The 20,851-nt window shown below is 42.5% G+C and overlaps 1 protein-coding gene across 1 annotated transcript in view; it reads left to right on the forward strand.

The window, feature by feature from the left end:
- Positions 1-18,204, forward strand: part of Slc38a11 (solute carrier family 38 member 11) — a 50,971-nt gene extending 32,767 nt beyond the window's left edge. The window contains exons 11-12 of the mRNA XM_075984406.1: positions 409-540; positions 17,741-18,204. Coding sequence (XP_075840521.1) covers positions 409-540; positions 17,741-18,034 — 426 coding nt within the window. The 3' untranslated portion in view covers positions 18,035-18,204. The remainder of the gene's footprint in view (positions 1-408; positions 541-17,740) is intronic.
- The last annotated feature ends 2,647 nt before the right edge of the window (positions 18,205-20,851 follow it).

Genomic DNA, 20,851 nt, shown 5'->3' on the forward strand with positions numbered 1-20,851 from the left:
CATTACGAGGGTAAGTCCTAACACCTTCCTTAGAGACCATTAAGTAATCAATTAGTGTTTGTAGTTTGTTTTAGTGGCAATCTGCCCAGCTCAAGAAGGATAAGGAAACTTTCAAAGCCTTCTTATCCTTAAAAAAAATGTGTGTATTACAACAATGGTGTGCCAGGCTCTGGGTCTACAGCATAGGACACCGATTGACAATGTTCTCAGCAAGGAATACTCATTATTGCTATGTATGCAGATGTGCAGTTTCTTTGAAAAGACAGAAACATTCCTAGTGTCCTAAGGTTTAATGCGTTGCCTTACTATGGGTGGTTCATATAGTCATAGCGCTGCTAGTACAAAAGCCCCTTACTGATTCCAGTGAGCCTCAAGAACACCTATCAACCTGTTCTGTTTATTTGCTAGGTAATTGCCAATGTGTTTTTCGGTGGGAATCCTTCATCAGTGTTCCACATCATCTTAACTGTGGTTATTGTTACTGCAGCCACGCTGGTATCATTGCTGATTGATTGCCTTGGGATAGTTTTAGAACTCAACGTAAGTACATGAAAGGACTTGCTCTATGCTTTCTGAAATCTCTTTTAAAATGTTATTGTCTATTATAAAATGTTCTCCTTTTCTTCAAAGTATCACTTTCTGAAGTATAGTGCAAATCTGTTTGCATTATAATAATAAATATTGATAATGATGACCCTCTGCTGTCTGTGAAAGCATATGGTTTACGACAGTGCTTCTCAAAAGGCATGATTTTGCTCCCCATCCAGGAGGGTCATATTTGTGATGTCCGGAGACAGCTTTGGTTGCCTAGCAGGGTAGCAATGCTATGGGTATATCGTAAGAAGAAGCCAGGGCATCAATAATATCTCATGATATTCAGGACAATCCCTCACAACAAAACTGTGTCTGACTACAAGTGTCAAGAATTCCACAGCTGCATATCTTGTCCCTGTACTATCCAGGTATTTCTCAAGTTGACCACACCCTACACTGTGTGTGGAATTGAAATGTCTAGTGGATTTCTTGAAATTATAGAAAGAATAAAATTTTATCCCGATCACATCATCACTTTGGATAATCCAAACTTCTTTTCCTTTCAATATTTTTTTCTTTCCCCAGACTTTTCTTTTGTCATCTCTAAGTACACAGATGTAGGTCTCTATTGTGTCATGTCTGAACTGATCTTTTTCTTTCAATGCAATTGGAAATGCTGTTGTTCAGTAGCCCAGTCTCTATGGGGACTTACTTCCAGTGTATTTCTCCAAAGGCTCCCTTAGCTGCCAGATTTATTTTCAGCCTGTCACTATGCCATATCAATCTTTTTTCTTCTCCTTTACCCTGTCTGCTTTTCCATTCATTCCTTTTCCTGCAATGATTATTTTTCGTCTGCCTAAGTCCTACAAAGTCTGTTGTTGGCTGTCACTTGGAACTCATTTATTCATTAACCATATAGTCACTGAGCAATTACTCTGCACTACACAGTAAAAACATAGTGATGGAAGGAAATTTGAAAGAATATAACCTTTCTCACTAACGTGAATGTTCAGCAGCTGTGTGGTTGATGAAAGAACACACACACAAAACTTCACACACTTCGGTGACAGATTCCATTAGGAACACAGAGGGACAGAGAAGTACATCAAGAATGATTCCACTCTATTGTGTGACCCTAGGCTAATGGCACCATTTGATGAGATAGCAATGGAAGGAAAACCACTAATGCAAGGTCTTTATTCTTCCTTCTCCACAAGCCTTACAGGATTTCTAATCAGAAGAAAACCAGTTAGCATCTCCTGGTCATGTGCCACATTGAGGGCAGGGTTGTGTAGGGGAGACTCCAGCTCATCCTGCTCTCCTGGCTATGAAAAGTTCAGGATGAATGAGGGTTTATCGCTCATATTGACGTCACTATGCTTTCCCAATGCCATTGTGACTTGAAGTTCCAAACAAAAGCTGGAGAATAGCCTGTCGAGAAGCAAATAATTCGGACTTTTCTTATATCAGATGCCAAACACTAGGGACCCTGGGGAATTTTCCATTACATCAACAACAGGAAAAAGGCTTCCTTTGGTATGTTGATGCAGCCCTGTAGTTCCAGCAAGTTAGCTTCTCAGGAGAGACTAAGCACAGGAATCCCTTGAACCCAGTCTGAGTAGTATAGCAACACCTCATCTCTCAAACAAATCGAGAGGGGAGAAAAAGCAGAAATCCAATCACATAGTAGTCTTGATTTCTGTGAATGGTTCCTGTTTAACTTAATGAAATAACTTTTACGTAAGATCTTAGACCATGTGATATTTGAACTGTCCATTAATTATCTTTACTTTCCAAATGGTAAACTCTTCCAAGACAAACATATATAATGACTTCCTCTATGGCCCACCACACTGGACACGCTGCTGAGAACAGCTTAAGTTATTACACGAATGATCATGCCTTGTGACCACAGCTTAGGACCTGTTTCTATAACTATTTAGGATGGTAAGTGAACCATTGGAATAGAAGCAGGAAATAAAGTAAAGGAATATAGGCCCAGTACCTCCTCTCTCTTCCTATCCCATCCAGCTTACATCCAGATCCCCCCACCCTCTGTTTCTCTCCCCCCTCCCATCCCTGGTGGCAGAGAGCCTCCCGGCTCTGCCTGCTTGGGCGCTGGGTCCTAACCCCAAGCGTAGGGTCAAGGGGAGCTCGGGGGCTTCTTTGTCCCCATAGCCCGCCTGCAGCAAGCAGGGTGGGCCCTTTGTCTGCGAGCGAACCAAGCAGCACGGAGTTTCGATCAGGGCACCTAGTGAGACATCATTGTGGTGAGTGAGTGCTGCGGCACCCGGGAACAGCCCGCATACACTTCCTGATCAACCTACAGGGCTACACTGCCCGGTACCTCCTCTCTCTTCCTATCCCATCCAGCTTACATCCAGATCCCCCCACCCTCTGTTTCTCTCCCCCCTCCCATCCCTGGTGGCAGAGAGCCTCCCGGCTCTGCCTGCTTGGGCGCTGGGTCCTAACCCCAAGCGTAGGGTCAAGGGGAGCTCGGGGGCTTCTTTGTCCCCATAGCCCGCCTGCAGCAAGCAGGGTGGGCCCTTTGTCTGCGAGTGAACCAAGCAGCACGGAGTTTCGATCAGGGCACCTAGTGAGACATCATTGTGGTGAGTGAGTGCTGCGGCACCCGGGAACAGCCCGCCTACACTTCCTGATCAACCTACAGGGCTACACTGCCCGGTACCTCCTCTCTCTTCCTATCCCATCCAGCTTACATCCAGATCCCCCTACCCCCTATCTCCCTCCATCCCTCCCTTCTTGGAGCAGAGTGCCTCCCTGTTCAGCCTGCCTGGGCTTGGGACTGAACCCGAAGGTGAGTGCAAAGGGGAAGGTGGTAGCTCCTTTGTCCCCATAACCTGCCTGCAGCAAGCAGGGTGGGCCTTTGTTTGCAAGCTAACCAAGCAGCAAGGAGATCGGAACTGCACCCCAGGAGAAACATCACAGGGGAGTGACATCACTTGGAAGGTACATCAGTTGGCAAGAAGACCTGATCCTGTAAAAGAAGATCCATAGGAGAATATTGGAAGGTAGAGATGGGGAGACGCCAATGCAAGAATTCACCCAACAATCTGAAGAACAACACGAAACCACCAGAAGCCAGCGACCTCACAACAGGAGGACATGAACACCTTAATCATGAAGAAGGAGAAAAAACTGACTTCATGACAGTGATTGACACCCTTAAACAGCATATAAAAAACGCCCTTATAGAAATGGATGCGAAGTATAACAGAAAGTTCGAGGAATTGAGTAAATCAGTGAATGACACCCTAGGAAAGCAAGGAAAAACAATCAAGCAGATAATGGAAACAGTTCATGATTTGAAAAATGAAATGGAGGCAAAGAAGAAAACACAAACAGAGGGCCGGCTGGACATGGAAAATCTAGGTAAACGAATAGAGACTACAGAAACAAGCATAACCAGCAGAATACAAGAGATAGAAGAAAGAATCTCAGAGTCTGAGGATAACATAGAGAAAATAAACGCACTGATCAAAGAAAACAGCAAGTCCAACAAACTCTCATCACAAAACATTCAGGAAATATGGGACACAATAAAAAGACCAAACCTAAGAATAATTGGAGTAGAAGAAGGAGAAGAAGTGCAGCTCAACGGTCCAGAAAATATACTTAACAAAATTATAGAAGAAAACTTTCCCAACCTGAAGAAGGATGTACCTATGAAGGTTCAAGAGGCATACAGAACCCCAAATAGGCTGGATCAAAAAAAAACATCCCCTCGCCATATAATAATCAAAACACAAAATATACAGAATAAAGAAAGAATATTAAGAGCCGCAAAGGAAAAAGGCCAACTTACTTATAAAGGTAAACCTATCAGACTTACACCTGACTTCTCTATGGAAACCATGAAAGCCAGAAGGTCCTGGATAGATGTACTGCAAAAACTAAGAGACCATGGATGCAAGCCCAGACTACTATATCCAGCCAAGCTTTCGTTCACCATAAATGGAGAAAACAAAATTTTCCAGGATAAAAACAAATTTAAGCAATACGTAGCCACAAATCCAGCCTTACAGAAAATAATAGAAGGAAAATCACTAACCAAGGAGTCCAACAAAGACCTCAATAACTCAGACATCTAGAGACCCTTCACCAGCGCAACTCAAAGAAGGGAAACACACAAACCCTACTACTTAAAAAGTGACCGGAGTTAACAACCACTGGTCATTAATATCTCTTAATGTCAATGGACTCAACTCACCTATAAAAAGGCACAGGCTAAGAGACTGGATACGAAAACAGGATCCAACATTCTGCTGTCTACAAGAAACACACCTCAACCACAAAGACAGGCACCTACTCAGAGTAAAGGGCTGGGAAAAGGCTTATCAAGCAAATGGACCTAAGAAACAAGCAGGTGTGGCCATACTAATTTCTAACAAAGTTGACTTCAAACTTAAATCAATCAAAAGAGATGGAGAGGGACATTTTATACTCATAACAGGAAAAATTCATCAGGAAGAAATCTCAATCCTGAATATCTATGCCCCTAATATAAAAGCACCCACGTATGTGAAAGAAACATTGCTAAAATTCAAGGCAGCCATCAAACCGCACACACTAATAGTAGGAGACTTCAACACTCCTCTTTCACCAATGGACAGGTCAATCAGACAGAAACCTAACAGAGAAATTAGAGAATTAATGGAGGTAATGAAGCAAATGGACTTAACAGACATCTATAGAATATTCCACCCAAATAGGAAAGAATATACCTTTTTCTCTGCAGCTCATGGAACCTTCTCGAAAATTGACCACATACTTGGTAACAAAGCTAACTTACACAGCTACAAAAAAATATTACTAACCACCTGTGTCTTATCAGACCACCATGGATTAAAGTTAGAATTCAACAACAATGCTACCCCCAGAAAGCCTACAAACTCATGGAAACTGAACAGTCAACTACTGAACCATTCCTGGATTAAGGAGGAAATAAAGAAAGAAATTAAAGTCTTCCTTGAATTCAATGAAAATAAAGAAACAACATACTCGAACTTATGGGACACTATGAAAGCAGTCCTGAGAGGAAAGTTCATAGCACTAAGTGCCCACTTAAAGAAAACAGAGAAAGCACATATTGGAGACTTAACAGCCCACCTGAAAGCTCTAGAAAAAAAAGAAGCAGACTCACCTAGGAGGAGTAGAAGACTGGAAATAATCAAACTGAGGGCTGAAATCAACAAAATAGAAACACAAAAAACAATCCAAAGAATCAATGAATCAAGAAGCTGGTTCCTGGAAAAAATCAACAAGATTGACAAACCCCTATCCAAACTAATCAAACGGCAGAGAGAAAATTTGCAAATTAATAAGATCAGAAATGAAAAGGGGGACATAACCACAAACACAGAGGAAATTCAGAGAGTCATTAGATCTTACTACAAAAGCTTGTATGCCACTAAACTGGAAAATGTAAAAGAAATGGACACTTTCTTAGATAAATACGATTTACCAAAATTAAATCAGGACCAGGTGAACAAGCTAAACAGACCTGTCAGTCGCGAAGAACTAGAAGCGGTTATCAAAAACCTCCCTACCAAAAAAAGCCCAGGGCCAGATGGTTTCAATGCGGAATTCTACCAGAACTTCCAAGAAGACCTAATACCTATACTCCTCAATGTATTCCACAATATAGAAACAGAAGGGTCATTACCAAATTCCTTTTATGAAGCTACAGTTACTCTGATACCAAAACCACACAAAGACTCAACCAGGAAAGAGAATTACAGGCCAATCTCACTCATGAATATCGACGCAAAAATCCTCAACAAAATACTGGCAAACCGAATCCAAGAACACATCCGAAAAATTATCCATTATGATCAAGTAGGCTTCATTCCTGAGATGCAGGGCTGGTTCAACATACGAAAATCTATCAATGTAATCCATCATATAAATAAACTGAAAGAAAAAAACCATATGATCATTTCATTAGATGCTGAAAAAGCATTTGACAAAATTCAACATCCATTTATGTTAAAAGTCTTGGAGAGATTAGGGATACAAGGGTCATACCTAAATATAATAAAAGCTATATACAGCAAGCCGACAGCTAACATCAAATTAAATGGAGAGAAACTCAAAGCCATCCCGCTTAACTCAGGAACACGACAAGGCTGCCCACTTTCGCCATACCTCTTCAATATAGTGCTGGAAGTTCTAGCAATAGCAATAAGACAGCATAATGGGATCAAGGGGATTCGAATTGGAAATGAAGAAGTTAAACTTTCGTTATTCGCAGATGATATGATAGTGTACATAAGCGACCCCAAAAATTCCACCAAAGAACTTTTACAGCTGATAAACAGCTTTAGTAATGTGGCAGGATACAAGATCAACTCCAAAAAATCTGTCGCCCTCCTATACTCAAAGGATATGGAAGCAGAGAGGGAAATCAGAGAAGCTTCTCCATTCACGATAGCCACAAACAGCATAAAATATCTTGGGGTAAATCTAACCAAGGAAGTGAAAGATCTATTTGACAAGAACTTTAAGGCATTGAAGAAAGAAATTGAAGAGGATACCAAAAAATGGATGGACATCCCTTGCTCTTGGATTGGGAGGATCAACATAGTAAAAATGGCAATTCTACCAAAGGCAATTTATAGATTCAATGCAATCCCCATCAAGATCCCATCAAAATTCTTCACAGATCTGGAGAGGACAATAATCAACTTTATATGGAAAAACAAAAAACCCAGGATAGCCAAAACAATCCTATACAATAAAGGATCTTCTGGAGGCATTACCATCCCTGACTTCAAACTCTATTACCGAGCTACAGTAATGAAAACAGGGTGGTACTGGCATAAAAACAGAGAAGTCGACCAATGGAATCGTATAGAAGACCCGGACTTTATCCCACAAACCTATGAACACCTCATTTTCGATAAAGGAGCTAAAAGTTTACATTGGAAGAAAGAAAGCATCTTCAACAAATGGTGCTGGCACAACTGGATGTCAACCTGTAGAAGAATGAAAATAGACCCATATCTATCACCGTGCACAAAACTCAAGTCCAAATGGATTAAAGACCTCAATATCAGCCCGAAAACACTGAATCTGATTGAAGAGAAAGTGGGCAATACCCTACAACAGATGGGCACAGGCGATCGCTTCTTAGGTATAACCACAGAAGCACAGACATTAAGGGCAACATTGAATAAATGGGACCTACTAAAACTGAGAAGCTTCTGTAAAGCAAAGGACACTGTCACTAAGACACAAAGGCAACCTACTGACTGGGAGAAGATCTTCACCAACCCCACAACAGACAAAGGTCTGATCTCCAAAATATATAGAGAACTCAAGAAACTAGACTTTAAAATGCTAATTAACCCAATTAAAAAATGGGGCGCTGAACTGAACAGAGAATTCTCAACAGAAGAAGTTCAAATGACCAAAAGACACTTAAGGTCATGCTCAACCTCCTTAGCGATCAGGGAAATGCAAATCAAAACAACTTTGAGATATCATCTTACACCTGTAAGACTGGCTAAAGTCAAAAACACCAAGGATAGCCTTTGCTGGAGAGGCTGTGGAGGAAGGGGTACCCTCATCCATTGCTGGTGGGAATGCAATCTTGTGCAACCACTGTGGAAGTCAGTGTTTCGGTTTCTCCGGAAATTCGGGATCAACCTACCCCTGGACCCAGCAATACCACTCTTGGGAATTTACCCAAGAGATGCTCTATCACATGTCAAAAGCATTTGTTCAACTATGTTCATAGCAGTATTATTTGTAATAGCCAGAACCTGGAAACAACCTAGATGCCCTTCAATGGAAGAATGGATGAAGAAAGTATGGAATATATACACACTAGAGTACTACGCTGCGGTAAAAAACAATGACTTCTCGAATTTTGCATGCAAATGGATGGAAATAGAAAACACTATCCTGAGTGAGGTATCCCAGGCCCAAAAAGACGAACATGGGATGTACTCACTCATAATTGGTTTCTAGCCATAAATAGGGTTCACGGAGTCTACAATAGGCGAATCTAAAGAAGCTAAGTAAGAAGGGGAACCCAAGGAAAAACATATAGTTATCCTCTTGGATAAGGGAAGTAGACAAAATTGCCGGGGGGAAAAGTGGGATCTTGGGGGTGGGGTGGGATGGGGGTTAGGGGAGATGGGGAGAGAAAAGGTAGAAGGGAAGGAGGGTGGACTTGGGGAAACAGGAGGATCGGGATAAAGGAAGGTTGGATAGGGGAGCACGGAACCACAATTCTGAGTTAAGGGACCCACTTTAGGGTGGGCAGGAGACTTGACCCTAGAGGGGCTCCCAGGTGCCCAAGCTGAGGTCCCCAGTTAGTTCCCTGGGCAGCTGAGGATAGGGAACCTGAAATGACCCTACCCTAGAGCAATACTGACGAATATATTGCATATCATCCTAGAACTTACATCTGGCGATGGATGGAGACAGAGACAGAGACCCACACTGGAGCACTGGACTGAGCTCCCAAGGTCCCAATGAGGAGCAGAAGGAGTGAGAACATGAGCAAAGATGTCGGGACCACGAGGAGTGCACCCACCCACTGAGACAGTGGAGATGATCTACTGGGAGCTCACCAAGGCCAGCTGGACTGTTACCAGAAAAAGCATGGGATAAAACTGGACTCTCGGAACATGGCGAACAATGAGGGCTGATGAGACGCCAAGGACAATGGCACGCGGTTTTGATCCTACGCAATGTGCTGGCTTGGTGGGAGCCTAGCCAGTCTGGATGTTCACCTTCCTAGATATGGATGGAGGGGGGAGGACCTAGGACGTACCACAGGGCAGGGAACCCTGACAGCTCTTTGGACTGGAAAGGGAGGGGGAGAGGAGTGGGGGGAAGGGGAGAGGGGTGGGAGGAGGGGGAGAAGACTGGGGGGAGGGGGAGAAGAGTGGGAGGAGGGGGAGGGAAATGGGAGGCTGGTGGGAGGAGGTGGAAATTTGTTTTTTTTTTTCTTTTCTTTATCCTCCTTTTATCAATAAAAAAATTTAAAAAAAAAAAAAAAAAAAAAAAAAAAAAAAAAAAAAAGTAAAGGAATATATATTACATATATTATATACATACACACATATACATCTCTCTCTCACACACACGCACACACCACAGTGCTAATACTATTACAACTACACTGTAGAGATGTCTGGAACAATGAACCCCTACAGCAGTCCCTTTTCTGTTGATGAGATAAAATGCTCTGACAAACCATCTTAAGGAAGAAAGGGCTTATTTTGACTCACAGTTCACCATGGCAGGGAAGACAGAGCCACAGATGAGGCCATCCTGGCATTCAGAAAGCAGACTGATCGCACTTCAGAGAGAGAGAGAGAGAGAGAGAGAGAGAGAGAGAGAGAGAGAGAGAGAGAGAGAGAGAGAGAACAAGACATGGGTCCAGGCTATAAAACCCCAAAGCCTGCCCCCAATAACGTAATTCCTTCAGCAAGGCCACATCTAAAGGATCAATGACCATCCCAAACAGCATCACCCTCTGGGGACCAGGTGTTCAAATAACACATGGGGCCTGTTTCTCATTCCAGCCACAACACTTTCAATCATTTTTTGTTATTGTTTGGTTTTTTTCTGGTTTTATAAAATACCTCATTTGAGTTCTCAAAGTTTATTAGGTTGATTTTTATTTTTTTAACTTTTCGAGTTACTTATTCACTATGTATTCATGATGTGTGTGTGTGTGTGTGCATGTGTGTGTATGTGTGTGTAAGAGACAGAGAGAGGAAAAAGAGAGCAAGCAGTACTTGTATGCAGCTATAAACATGCATAAGGGCCACTGGACAGTGTTTTGGAGTTGGTTATCTCCTGGCACCATGGGTTTTTGGGGACTGAACTCAAGCCGTCAGACTTGTACTGCAAGAACTTTAACCCACTGAGTCATCTTGCCAGCTTGATCACTTTTGTTTTGGAAAATGTATTTATTTTTATGAGTTTGAATGTTTTGCCTGCATTTATGTAAGTGTACTAGATGTGTGCCTAGTAATCACAGAAGCAAGAAGAGGGGCACTAAATCTCTGGAACTAAAGCTAAGAATTGTTGTAAGTGCCCAGGTGGGTGCCTGAAACTGAACCTGGGTCCTCTGCAAGAGCAGCAAACTCTTGCTACTAAACCATCTCTCCAGCCCCAAGAGCTAGTCAGTCTAGCTGAAACAGGAAGTTTCTGATTCGATGGGAGTCTCTGTCTCAAGGAAAGAAGGCAGAGATCGATGTCACAGGACACAGAAAGTTGTCTTCTAGCCTCCACATACATGAACACGCTGACATACATATGAATAGACCACTTTCATTATACATCCATACACATCCATAGAGCTCAGCGGTGGACTGTTTGTCCTATTTATGCAAGGGTTTGCACCCTATCCATAGCACAGAAAAATGACTTCTTTTGTATGTGTTTGTGTATATTGTGTGTGGGGGGGCATGTGTATTTGTGGGGGGAGGCCAGAAAGAGAGAAAGAGAGAAAGTTTCTCTTTAAGTATTTTTAAGAATAAGCTATGCTACATATGAAACAATTTTTTAAAGGACTAAAGTAAATACCAGGCTGGAAGTAAACTGAAACTAAAGATTTTTGTGTTCATTTTCTCTTCATAGCTTTCACTTTAATTAGTAGACTTTCTGTGAGGGGATGTGAATGACAGACAGCTCAGGGCCTTGCCACGGTCTCTAATCGCTTTAGAAATTATTCTCTGTTCTGGCTTTTCAGATATCACAATCACCCATAAAGATGAGACGTGTGTTAGAATGAGAACTGGCAAAATCAGGAAAATGCTGATATTGCTAAAAATTAAATAAATACAGGCTAAATAATTTGGGTTATCTGGTAAAAATTCAAAGCCCGTTTAGAATTTCACCTTTTTTTCATGTTTTCATAGCAGAGGACAGCAAGGACATATTCTCAAAGCAGAGGCGTTCTCAATCTTAGAGTCCATTTTAAAAGCAAAGAAAAGCAGTCCTTGACCCGTTCTGTTGCAAGACTCCAGCATCTTGGCTGGATGCTGCTGTTAGGGACAAGGTAGCTGCAGTAATTGGGCCCTGTGGGTTTGTACTTGTGGAACAAAGCGGGGGGAAATGAAACAGCTGGTGCCATGGTCACAGGAACCAGCCCCCAAAGCACTGTATGCTGTTTGCTTGGCAGGAAGAAAGCAGGCCAATGAGACCCAGAAAGAGAGACATAATCATCGGGCAAGCAAACCAGAGCCCAAGTCGGCATACTTCCTAAGACAGAGGCTTTCGTTTTCTCTTAAGATATAGGAATAACTTTCATGAGTATCAATTGATTGTAAAGCAGAAAATTAAAAGATAGGTAATTTTTTTTTCATTCTGCTTTGAAATATTAGCAGTTATGGGGGTGGGGTGAGAGGAGGTCAGAGGAAGGGACCCTGCGAGATTCAGACCTGCTCCCCAGCACAACCAAAGAAACCAGGAACTACCAAAATATGGCCACAGGGGTTGTGGGGTGGGGGGTCGAGGAGTACTAACCCTTCCTTACAGGAAGTTGTGCCTCATCAGGTGTCCCCCAAGAAAAGGGGTCAATAGGTATGCTTCGGGGGCTGAAGGAAAGGCTCGCTAGGGAGGCAAGGACCAATAGCAAGGAGAAGGGATCTTCTGAGAAAGCCCCACCTTTAAAGACCGGCTGTCACTCCCTATATACCTCAGGCCTGAGCTTTCTCTCCAAGGAAGATGGATCCTGTCAATCTTCCTGCGATCCCTTCCCACTACTATAGAGGAGCAGCTGGCAGGCTGATCCCTGAAGGGCCTTTGAGAATCTCAGAAGCTGTGTCCCCTACCCAGGGCAGCCACAAACCTCAATCCCTTCAGGGGTATGAGCAGGGACAGAGGAGGGGCTATCAGAAGTGGGTGATGCTTGTCACCTTCATCATTGCCAAGGGCCTGGGGGCTCCTCCTCCCTGCAGTCACCCAGATAGGACTGATGCCTGTGACTAAGGAAACCCTGTCTGTGAACCCTGGTACCAAGGGCCTATGCCAGTGGCACCGACCTGCAGGGCTGATTCTGCAATGAGACAGCAGCAGCAAGGGGCCCAGTGAGATCTTTCCCTCATTCCTATCAACGGAGCCCAACCCCCAGTCTACCCAACCTCACTCCTGTAGGCCCTGGAGGCCTGGAATCTCCAACAGCATGCAGCAGCAACTCAGCCATGATGCCTACCTGGCAACCACCAGCCTTAAGGAGCCAGAATGACACGGTGGTGGGAAGATGCAGATGATCACCAGTCTCTGAGGTGTCCAAAGGACCAAGGGTGTGACATGCCAAGGAGGGACCCTAGGAGGGGTTCTGCTGGGAGTGGTTCCTGATGGGCCCAGAGGCTGATGGAAAACTCTTCCCCATGGGTCCACAGTTCATCAGGATTCTTTTTTTTTTTCTATTTAGTTTTTAGCTTCTTGCATCATTTACTAGACTCTATTCAGGCCACAAAACACAATTTTATGAGCTGTATTGCTTATAAATGTCCTGCAGACCTTTTGTTCTTTCCACGATGCGAATTGCAAAATGTCCTGGCATCAGCAATGGATGGAACTGACCTGCCTTAATGAATAAGACGATATTTGTACCATCTTTTTAACCAGCAGTTATGGTTTTATGACCTGCCAAGCAATTTCCAAAGCTGGTGATGTATCTTCAGACAGTCCTTCACTAAATGGATTAATAGGCTGGACTCCTTTACATAGAGTAGATAAAAAGGAAAGTGGGCAGGAGAGATGGCTCAGAGATTAAGGGCACCGCCTGCTTTCCCAAAGGTCCTGAGTTGAATTCCCAGCAACCACATGGTGGCTCACAACCATCTGTAATGAGATATGGTGCCCTCTTGAGAAATAGTTGTCCAATATGGACAAGTTCAACAGAACCACCACATACGGGCTGCCCATGCATGCTTCAGCATTTCCAGGGCGTAAATTTCATTTTTCATTCAGACTATCATTTTTCTGTTAGTCTTGAGCTCCAGTCATGACTTCTAGCAAAGCCGAGCTTTCACGCCATCAAGAAAGTAACATGAACAAGTCAGTCAACTGGGTTTCTTCCAGTACAAATATCAGCTGTTACGTTTGCTCTGTAACTGTCCCTGTCCCAACTTACTTATTTTTCTGTTATTAATTTTCATGGTGTGACAAGATACAGCATGACAAAGGAAACTTACAAAAGAACACATTTAATTAGTTCTCATGGTTCCAAAGGGCTAGAGTCTAAGACTACCATGGCAGGGAGTGTGGTGACAGGCAGGCAGGCATGGTGCTGGAACTGGAGTTGACAACTCACGTCTTGAGACCTAAGCACCAGGTGTGGGGGCAGAAGGAGAGATTTAAGTGGCAATGGTAGGGGCTTTTGAAACCTCAAAGCCTGCCCCTGGGACACAGCTCCTCCCACAAGACAACACTGCCTAATCTCAAACAGTTCCACTAAGGGGGGGGGACATATAGTCAAATATATGAACTTGAGGGGACATACTCATTCAAGTCACCACAACAATGCATAAGAACTGTAACGCAAACGTGAATGTGCTTGCACACTCAAACACACATGTGCCCATAGACATGCAAGCACACATACATAGACATGTATGCCCTACACACATAAAGATAGAAAAATCAGGATGGATATATATACTGCCTTGCCTGCTGGCAACTTGGATTTGGAAGAGTTCCCAAAGGCTGATGACAGCATCTCAGCAGGTGACAGTCTCCTTCCTGACAGCAGCATCACACTCTCTGTTCTAGATAAGTTAGCCTCATACGTGGTCTCTACAAAGGGCAGAATCTATACACACAAACCAGGGTATAGAGGTGTGAGTAACTTCCACCCCCAATCTCTTACTTCAAAGAAATTAGAAGCTCATACTTTTTACAAAGGATGATTCATTCCCATAATATCTTCATAACTTAATTCAAAGTATCATGTTGTCCACTTAATTTCAGCCATCTGATAATTTATTTTTTATTTGCTATGTACCTCTCATAGATACTTATATCTATTCAAGTACTAAAGAGCAAAACGCCACTGTGTATACATTTATTCTTTTCTATCTTTGTGTGTGTATGTGGTATGCGTATGTATGCATGTATGTTTGCATGTATGTGGGTACATGTGTGGTTAAGTTTGCATGCACATTCATGTGAGGTCTGAGGTTTATGTAAGGAATCATCTCCAATGGCTCTTCTTCCTTCTTTGTTGAGGCTGGGTCTCTCAATCAAACGCCACCATTGCCAATATTACAATCTTTAACCAGATTGCTCTGAGGTCCTGTCTGCATCCTGTCTTTAGAGGCTAGAACTGATTACAAGTAGGTCCCCACATCCAGCTGGTGTTTACATGGGCTCTGGGGATCCAAACTCTGGTACTCACATTTGCATGGTGAGAACTTTAATGATAAAGCCATCTCCTTAGCCCTAAATATTTTAGATTAGAATGCAGTATCAGCACCTCTTAGTATTTTGTCATTCTTGTCTCTCTTACTATAGAAATATTTTCTAGGCATTCTTCCCCAAAATTACTATAGAAATACTTTCTAGGCATTCTTCCTCAAAATTTTAGATACTACCTGACAGTCTGATTCCACAAAGTCATGTATCTGTAAATTTTAAAAAAAGACACTAAAAATAAATATACTATTGAAAGCTAGTATGGAGATGACATTTAGTATGACATATGCAATTTTACAGGCTAGTATTGAGAAACTCATTCTTTTAAAGATGTTAAAGGTATAATCTGTAATTTTACATTACCCAATTTCAAATTCAGTTTGCATTGATTGAAAGACTGTGCAACTAATGAGACCCTGTCTCAGAAGTAAGTAAGTAAATAAATAAATAGGCCAGCCATAGTGGCACATATGTCTTTAATCCAAGAACTCATTCAGAAAGAAGAGGCAGGAAAAGTCTCTGAGTTAGAGGCTAGACAAGTCTACACAATGAGTAAAGGTCAGCCAGGGTTACATTGTCTTAAACAAACAAACAAACAAACAAAAGGCAAATAACCTGAACAGTCCATTCTCCAAGAAAACATAAACATGGATGGCAGGTTAAATTGAGTATAATAAAGTCCGCAGAAAACTGCAGGGTAAAAACCACCATTAACAAATCATTTCAAACTATTTAAGATGCTCCCATCAAAAGACAAGAGAAGACAAATACTAGTAAAGGTTACCCTTGGTAAGAATATAAGTTGTCATCCATGATGGAAAAAAAAGGTATGGGTTTTTAAAAACAGGTCAAAACAAACAAACAAAAACGACTACCCCAAAGCCAGCCGTCCCTAGCCAAGGTCTGTCCCAAAGGCAACAGACTGACCATCTCATACCCACATCTGCACGCCATGTCCACTGCAGCATTACCTGCATTAGTCAAGATATGGAAGCAACCTCTGTGTCTATCAGCAATGAATGAGTAAAGGAGACAGAGCTTGGGTACACAGTGGAGAGTGACTCAGCCCTGAAACGAAGGGAGCCCTGCTTTTTGACAGTATGTGAATAGCATTATGCTAAAGGGAACAAGTTAGACACAGAATGAAAAAAAAAAACCTGCCTGATCCCCCTCAGTATGTGGAATTTATTTTTAAAATCCAAATAGAGTCAGAGACTAAATATGTGGTTATTAAAGGGAAGGGAGAGAGGACAAACAGAAGTGTGGAGTGAGGGTGCAGGGTAGCCGACTTACGGTCCGAACAAGGCTCTAGGTGGAAGGAGTAACAAGTAAGATAACAACAGCCTACTGTATTTGAGAATTTGGTTATATAATAGATCTTCAGAAGCTTTTTTTCATACATGCAAAAGTAATTGAGTCTTATTCTAAATTTGTCCCATCACAGTGACCCATTACCCACGTGTCCCACAGCTCCATGTTGTAAACTTCCAATACACACAATGAGATTTGCTAAAAGGAAAAATTTTATGATGTGTAACACACGTTTGTCATAAAATTTTTATGTTTTAGTTAACATATAGCACTTGAAAAGAGGAGAAAAAGTGTTATCTAAAATACAATGAATTTTAACATTTACAAACAACATTTGCACAGTTTCTAGTGAGAATTAGTTCTTCTAAAGGGGAAAATCTCTTTCCCTTTGAAGTCAGTACTTGTCCCTGTTTCTACAATAAACAACTCTCCCACCCATAATTTTCAACCTGACATTCCCCCTTAGGTTGGATTTATGGGCAGCTAGTTGGGGGAGTGGAGCAAGTTACGGTCATTTGGTTCCACTGTCAATTTTCTAGGGTAATTAATGCACTTAGCGTTACTTGAAAGAAAGCTTAGAAATGGGATTTCATGCTAAGCCCCGAGGGTTAAACCTTTCTTTCTGACACAGACAGGCTCCACTTTCAAACAGATGTGAGAGAAGAGAAAAGAGAAAAATGTTCATCCAATTTCCCACTGTCCCTCTCTGTACACAAACAGCAGATAAACCCACTCCGATTTGAAAGGCATTAGTGATATACTGGGATTTCTAGACAGGATTAGAAAAGACGATGTGACCAAAAAGTGGGTTTCATATTTTCCAGGAGTTCATCTTGCCATCTGCTTTATTGTCTATTAATCTTCCCCTAGGTTTGCTATTCATTACTCTATCTTCCTTTTATTATTTCTTTGCAACTATTCCATTGGAAAGGGAAACCTACATCTAAGTCTTTCCTTAACATGTTTCCTTCCTTGGTTTGTCTTCACTGAACCTATACAACTCTTAATATGTGTAATGACAAATACTTTTAAAACACTGGACTATTTTAAATATGTATCACTAGTGTGTATATGTATGTATGCCGTGGAGGTGGGAGAGCACTCAGGCCATGGCCTATGTGTGGAAGACAGGACAACTTTGTGGCGTCAATTTTCACCTCCCATTTCTGCTTCTGTTCCTAAGATGGAACCAAAAGGCTTGCGTCCTAGGTGGCAAGTGCCTTTATCTACTGAGCCATCCCCTCACCCATAAATGTTTCTATAATGCACTTCAAAAAGCTATATGAGGTTATATGTGATAGTTCATGTCTTTACTCCAAGCACTTGGTGGGAGGGGGAGGCAGGAAAATGGCTGACAATTTGATGCCAGCCTTGAATGCATAGTGAAAGCCTGTCTCAGAAAAATAAAACATACAAATGTATACACACACACACACAAGGAATTCTCTCCTCTAACGTTAACTTGCCTCTTGTCTTCAACACCCAGGGTGTGCTCTGTGCGGCCCCTTTGATTTTTATCATCCCCTCAGCCTGTTATCTGAAATTGTCTGGCGAGCCAAGGACACACACGGATAAGATAATGGCCTGTGTCATGCTTCCGGTTGGTGCAGTGGTGATGGTGGTGGGATTCATCATGGCCATCACAAGTCCTCAGGACTGCACCCATGGGCAGGAAATGTTCTACTGCTTTCCTGGCAACTCCTCCCTCACAAACTCCTCCTGGACTCATCTTCAACTGACAACACAGCTTTCCCTTGGGAACCTCAGCATCTTTCAGTGAGCTGACTGGTTTACAGACTGTGCCTGCTTTCAGAGATGCCACCTCCTGAAATCCACGCGTGCAAGTCTCTTTGTCACTTGCGATCACTGGCATGTATCAAGACTTGCTCGTCCTTACTCTTTACAGCAATATGAAAAATAAAAAAAAACCTGAATGTATATTTTACGTTACACGGGGGCAGACGTATTTTATTGTGACTGCGCTAATCTAATTGAGAAGGACCAGTTCGACCTTAGTATCCGGTTTCAGTCCCCAAATCATTATTATCTTGTATGTGAGCCACTGTTTTGTGCTTTCAAATAAGTAGGTGATTGTACTTTAGAACTGGGGGTGGGGTTTCCTCAGGATAACGCAAATGTTTAAAGAAATGTGTAGAATGGAAGGGAGAAGGAAACACAACTCTTAAGTAGAATAACTATCCAGCAGCAAAGAGAAGGCTTTTGTTGTAATTCTGGGAGTTACCTTATTTATGAGGAAGTGGGTCCCTGGATGAATAAGCAACAAACTCCCATGAAGAAGCACACACAATAAAGTGGAGGGGCAGAACAAGCCTATGTAGGATATCACAATTATCTCCAGGCGTCCCGTGCAGTGGGACTATGATACGTGTGCTATTTTAAATCAGAAAGGCACACTCTTTCTCGTTGTTCTGAGGCATTAACCTAACTCATCAGCTACATTTCAGATTTGACCTACTGAGTTTGCAGCATGACAGGAATATACAAGACACCCAGAAGCTGGATCTAGAGACTAAAAGCTTGCCCTGAATCTGGAATTTAGGAAAGGACACATTCTTACTGTCCCAGGCCCTCAAGGAAGCAGTTGGGAGTTCTTGTTCATCTGGCTTGGTTTTTTTTGTTTGTTTGTTTTGTTTAGGAGATGTTTGTTTGGTTTGGTTTGGTTTTTGACACAGATTCTAACTATGCAATCTTGACTGGCTATGTAGACCAGGCTAGCTTCAAATTTACAGAGACCTGTCAGCCTCTGCCTCTGGAGAGGGCTGGATTAAAGGCCCCTGCAATGACGAGGAAGCAGGTGCTGACATGCAGGTTGTCGTGCAGGGTATTGACTGGGAATCCTAAGCAGCGGTGACGAGAAGCAGAGCTCTACCAAGCCGATGGCATACCAAGCTATGCCTCAGAGCTGGCTCCGTTCTGAGTACCCAGGCAAATGTCCCTGCAGCTGCTTCCATGAGTCATTGAGTATGGGCTTCTAGGGAAGAATGGGCCCCTGGGTTAGTCAGCTGTGTGTAGCGGAGCAAACTGAAAGGAACAGAGAGCTAGAGGCTGGGTGTCTACAACATTCATTCTTAGAGATCCCTGGGACAGCTGAGTCTACTATAGGCAACCCCCATTTTTAGAATGAATTTCATACATATCTTCCTATCTTTAAAACTATGCAATCAGGAGAAGAAAATCCGGCTCATCTCAATGGCGTCCTTACAGCAAGTGCCACCAAGATGGTAATTTTACCCTTTCATCTGTATTTTGATCAGTTTTGGTCATCCTACTGCTAAATTATGAGATGATATCACAAGCAGAGGTAATACGGACATATTTTTAAAAATAATGCACAGCCCAAATATCCCCCCAGGATCTATAGAAAACAGTTTCACAGCCGTTTCCATCAAGTGCTGAGCCTTGCGGCATCAAACAACACAGTAAGAAAGGCCTAGTGCAGTGGTTCTCAATCTTCCCAACGCTGCACCCCTTTATGCAGTTCCTCATGTTGTGGTGACCACAGCCATAAAATTTTTGTTGATGCTTCATGACCGTAATTTTCCTACTCTTATGAATCATAGTGTAAATACCTTGTGATGCAGGATATCTGATTTGCAAACCCTGAGAAAGCATTGTTTGCCACGCCCCACCACCCCCGTTGAGAACTGCTGGCCTAAAGGGAGCTGGAGAGATGACTCAGCATTGGGAGGACCAGAGTTCAATTCCCAACACCCGCATCAGGCTTCTCATACCTGTCTGTAACTCCAGTGCCAGGAGATCCGACACCTCTGGCCCCCTTGGATATGCATTTACCCATACCTGCACATAATTAAAAAAAAATACAAATAAGTCCTCAATAAAGAAATACTGCCAAAAGCCCCAGGGGCATACCTGAACAGGCCCGGGGGCCAGTAGTGAGTTTTGCTTCAGTAAGGCATCAGCCACTCACTCGGGAATACAAGCTCTGTTGGCTGTACAGTTTTCCAATATTTAATTTATATATTTTCCCAGTCCCATTAAGAGTCATACAGCTATACTGTTAAGCCATTTTTAGATTAAGTACACACTTTCAGATGGTACATGTTAAAATAGTCATGAGGATACTTTCATTCCATGCTAAAAAATTGAACCACTGACCTGCCCGCTCACTTATTAGAAAACACCATCAGAGATGGGTGAGATTACCAAGAATAAACAAAAGACATCAAGGATAACACAATTTAATACTTAGCAATCTGTCATCTTGCACTTTGGTATTGCTTCAGACGTGTTAACCTTGAAACTGCAGCTAGACGAAAATCCCCTGGTAAGAACCAAATTCATCTTTAATATCCAATAAATAGGTGTTTGTTGGTTATTAAACAAATGAAGAACAGAAGCACCTTTGACCCAGTTATCGGGCGCATGTATTGCCAACATCTTTCACATTGTGATAGGGTAGGCCTAACCTTCCATCCCCGTGAGTCCTGTCTTCGTTTATTTAGAAAGAGATCCCCTCCACCGAAGCTCATTACTTCCATGATGCTGACAAAGCAATTCATAGGCTATTGTCCAATTTGTTAAGAGGCCATGCCTTTAAACTTCTAAAGCATTTCCT

Source organism: Microtus pennsylvanicus, chromosome 9 (genome assembly GCF_037038515.1).
Source record: "Microtus pennsylvanicus isolate mMicPen1 chromosome 9, mMicPen1.hap1, whole genome shotgun sequence".
Taxonomy (NCBI): Eukaryota; Metazoa; Chordata; class Mammalia; order Rodentia; family Cricetidae; genus Microtus; species Microtus pennsylvanicus.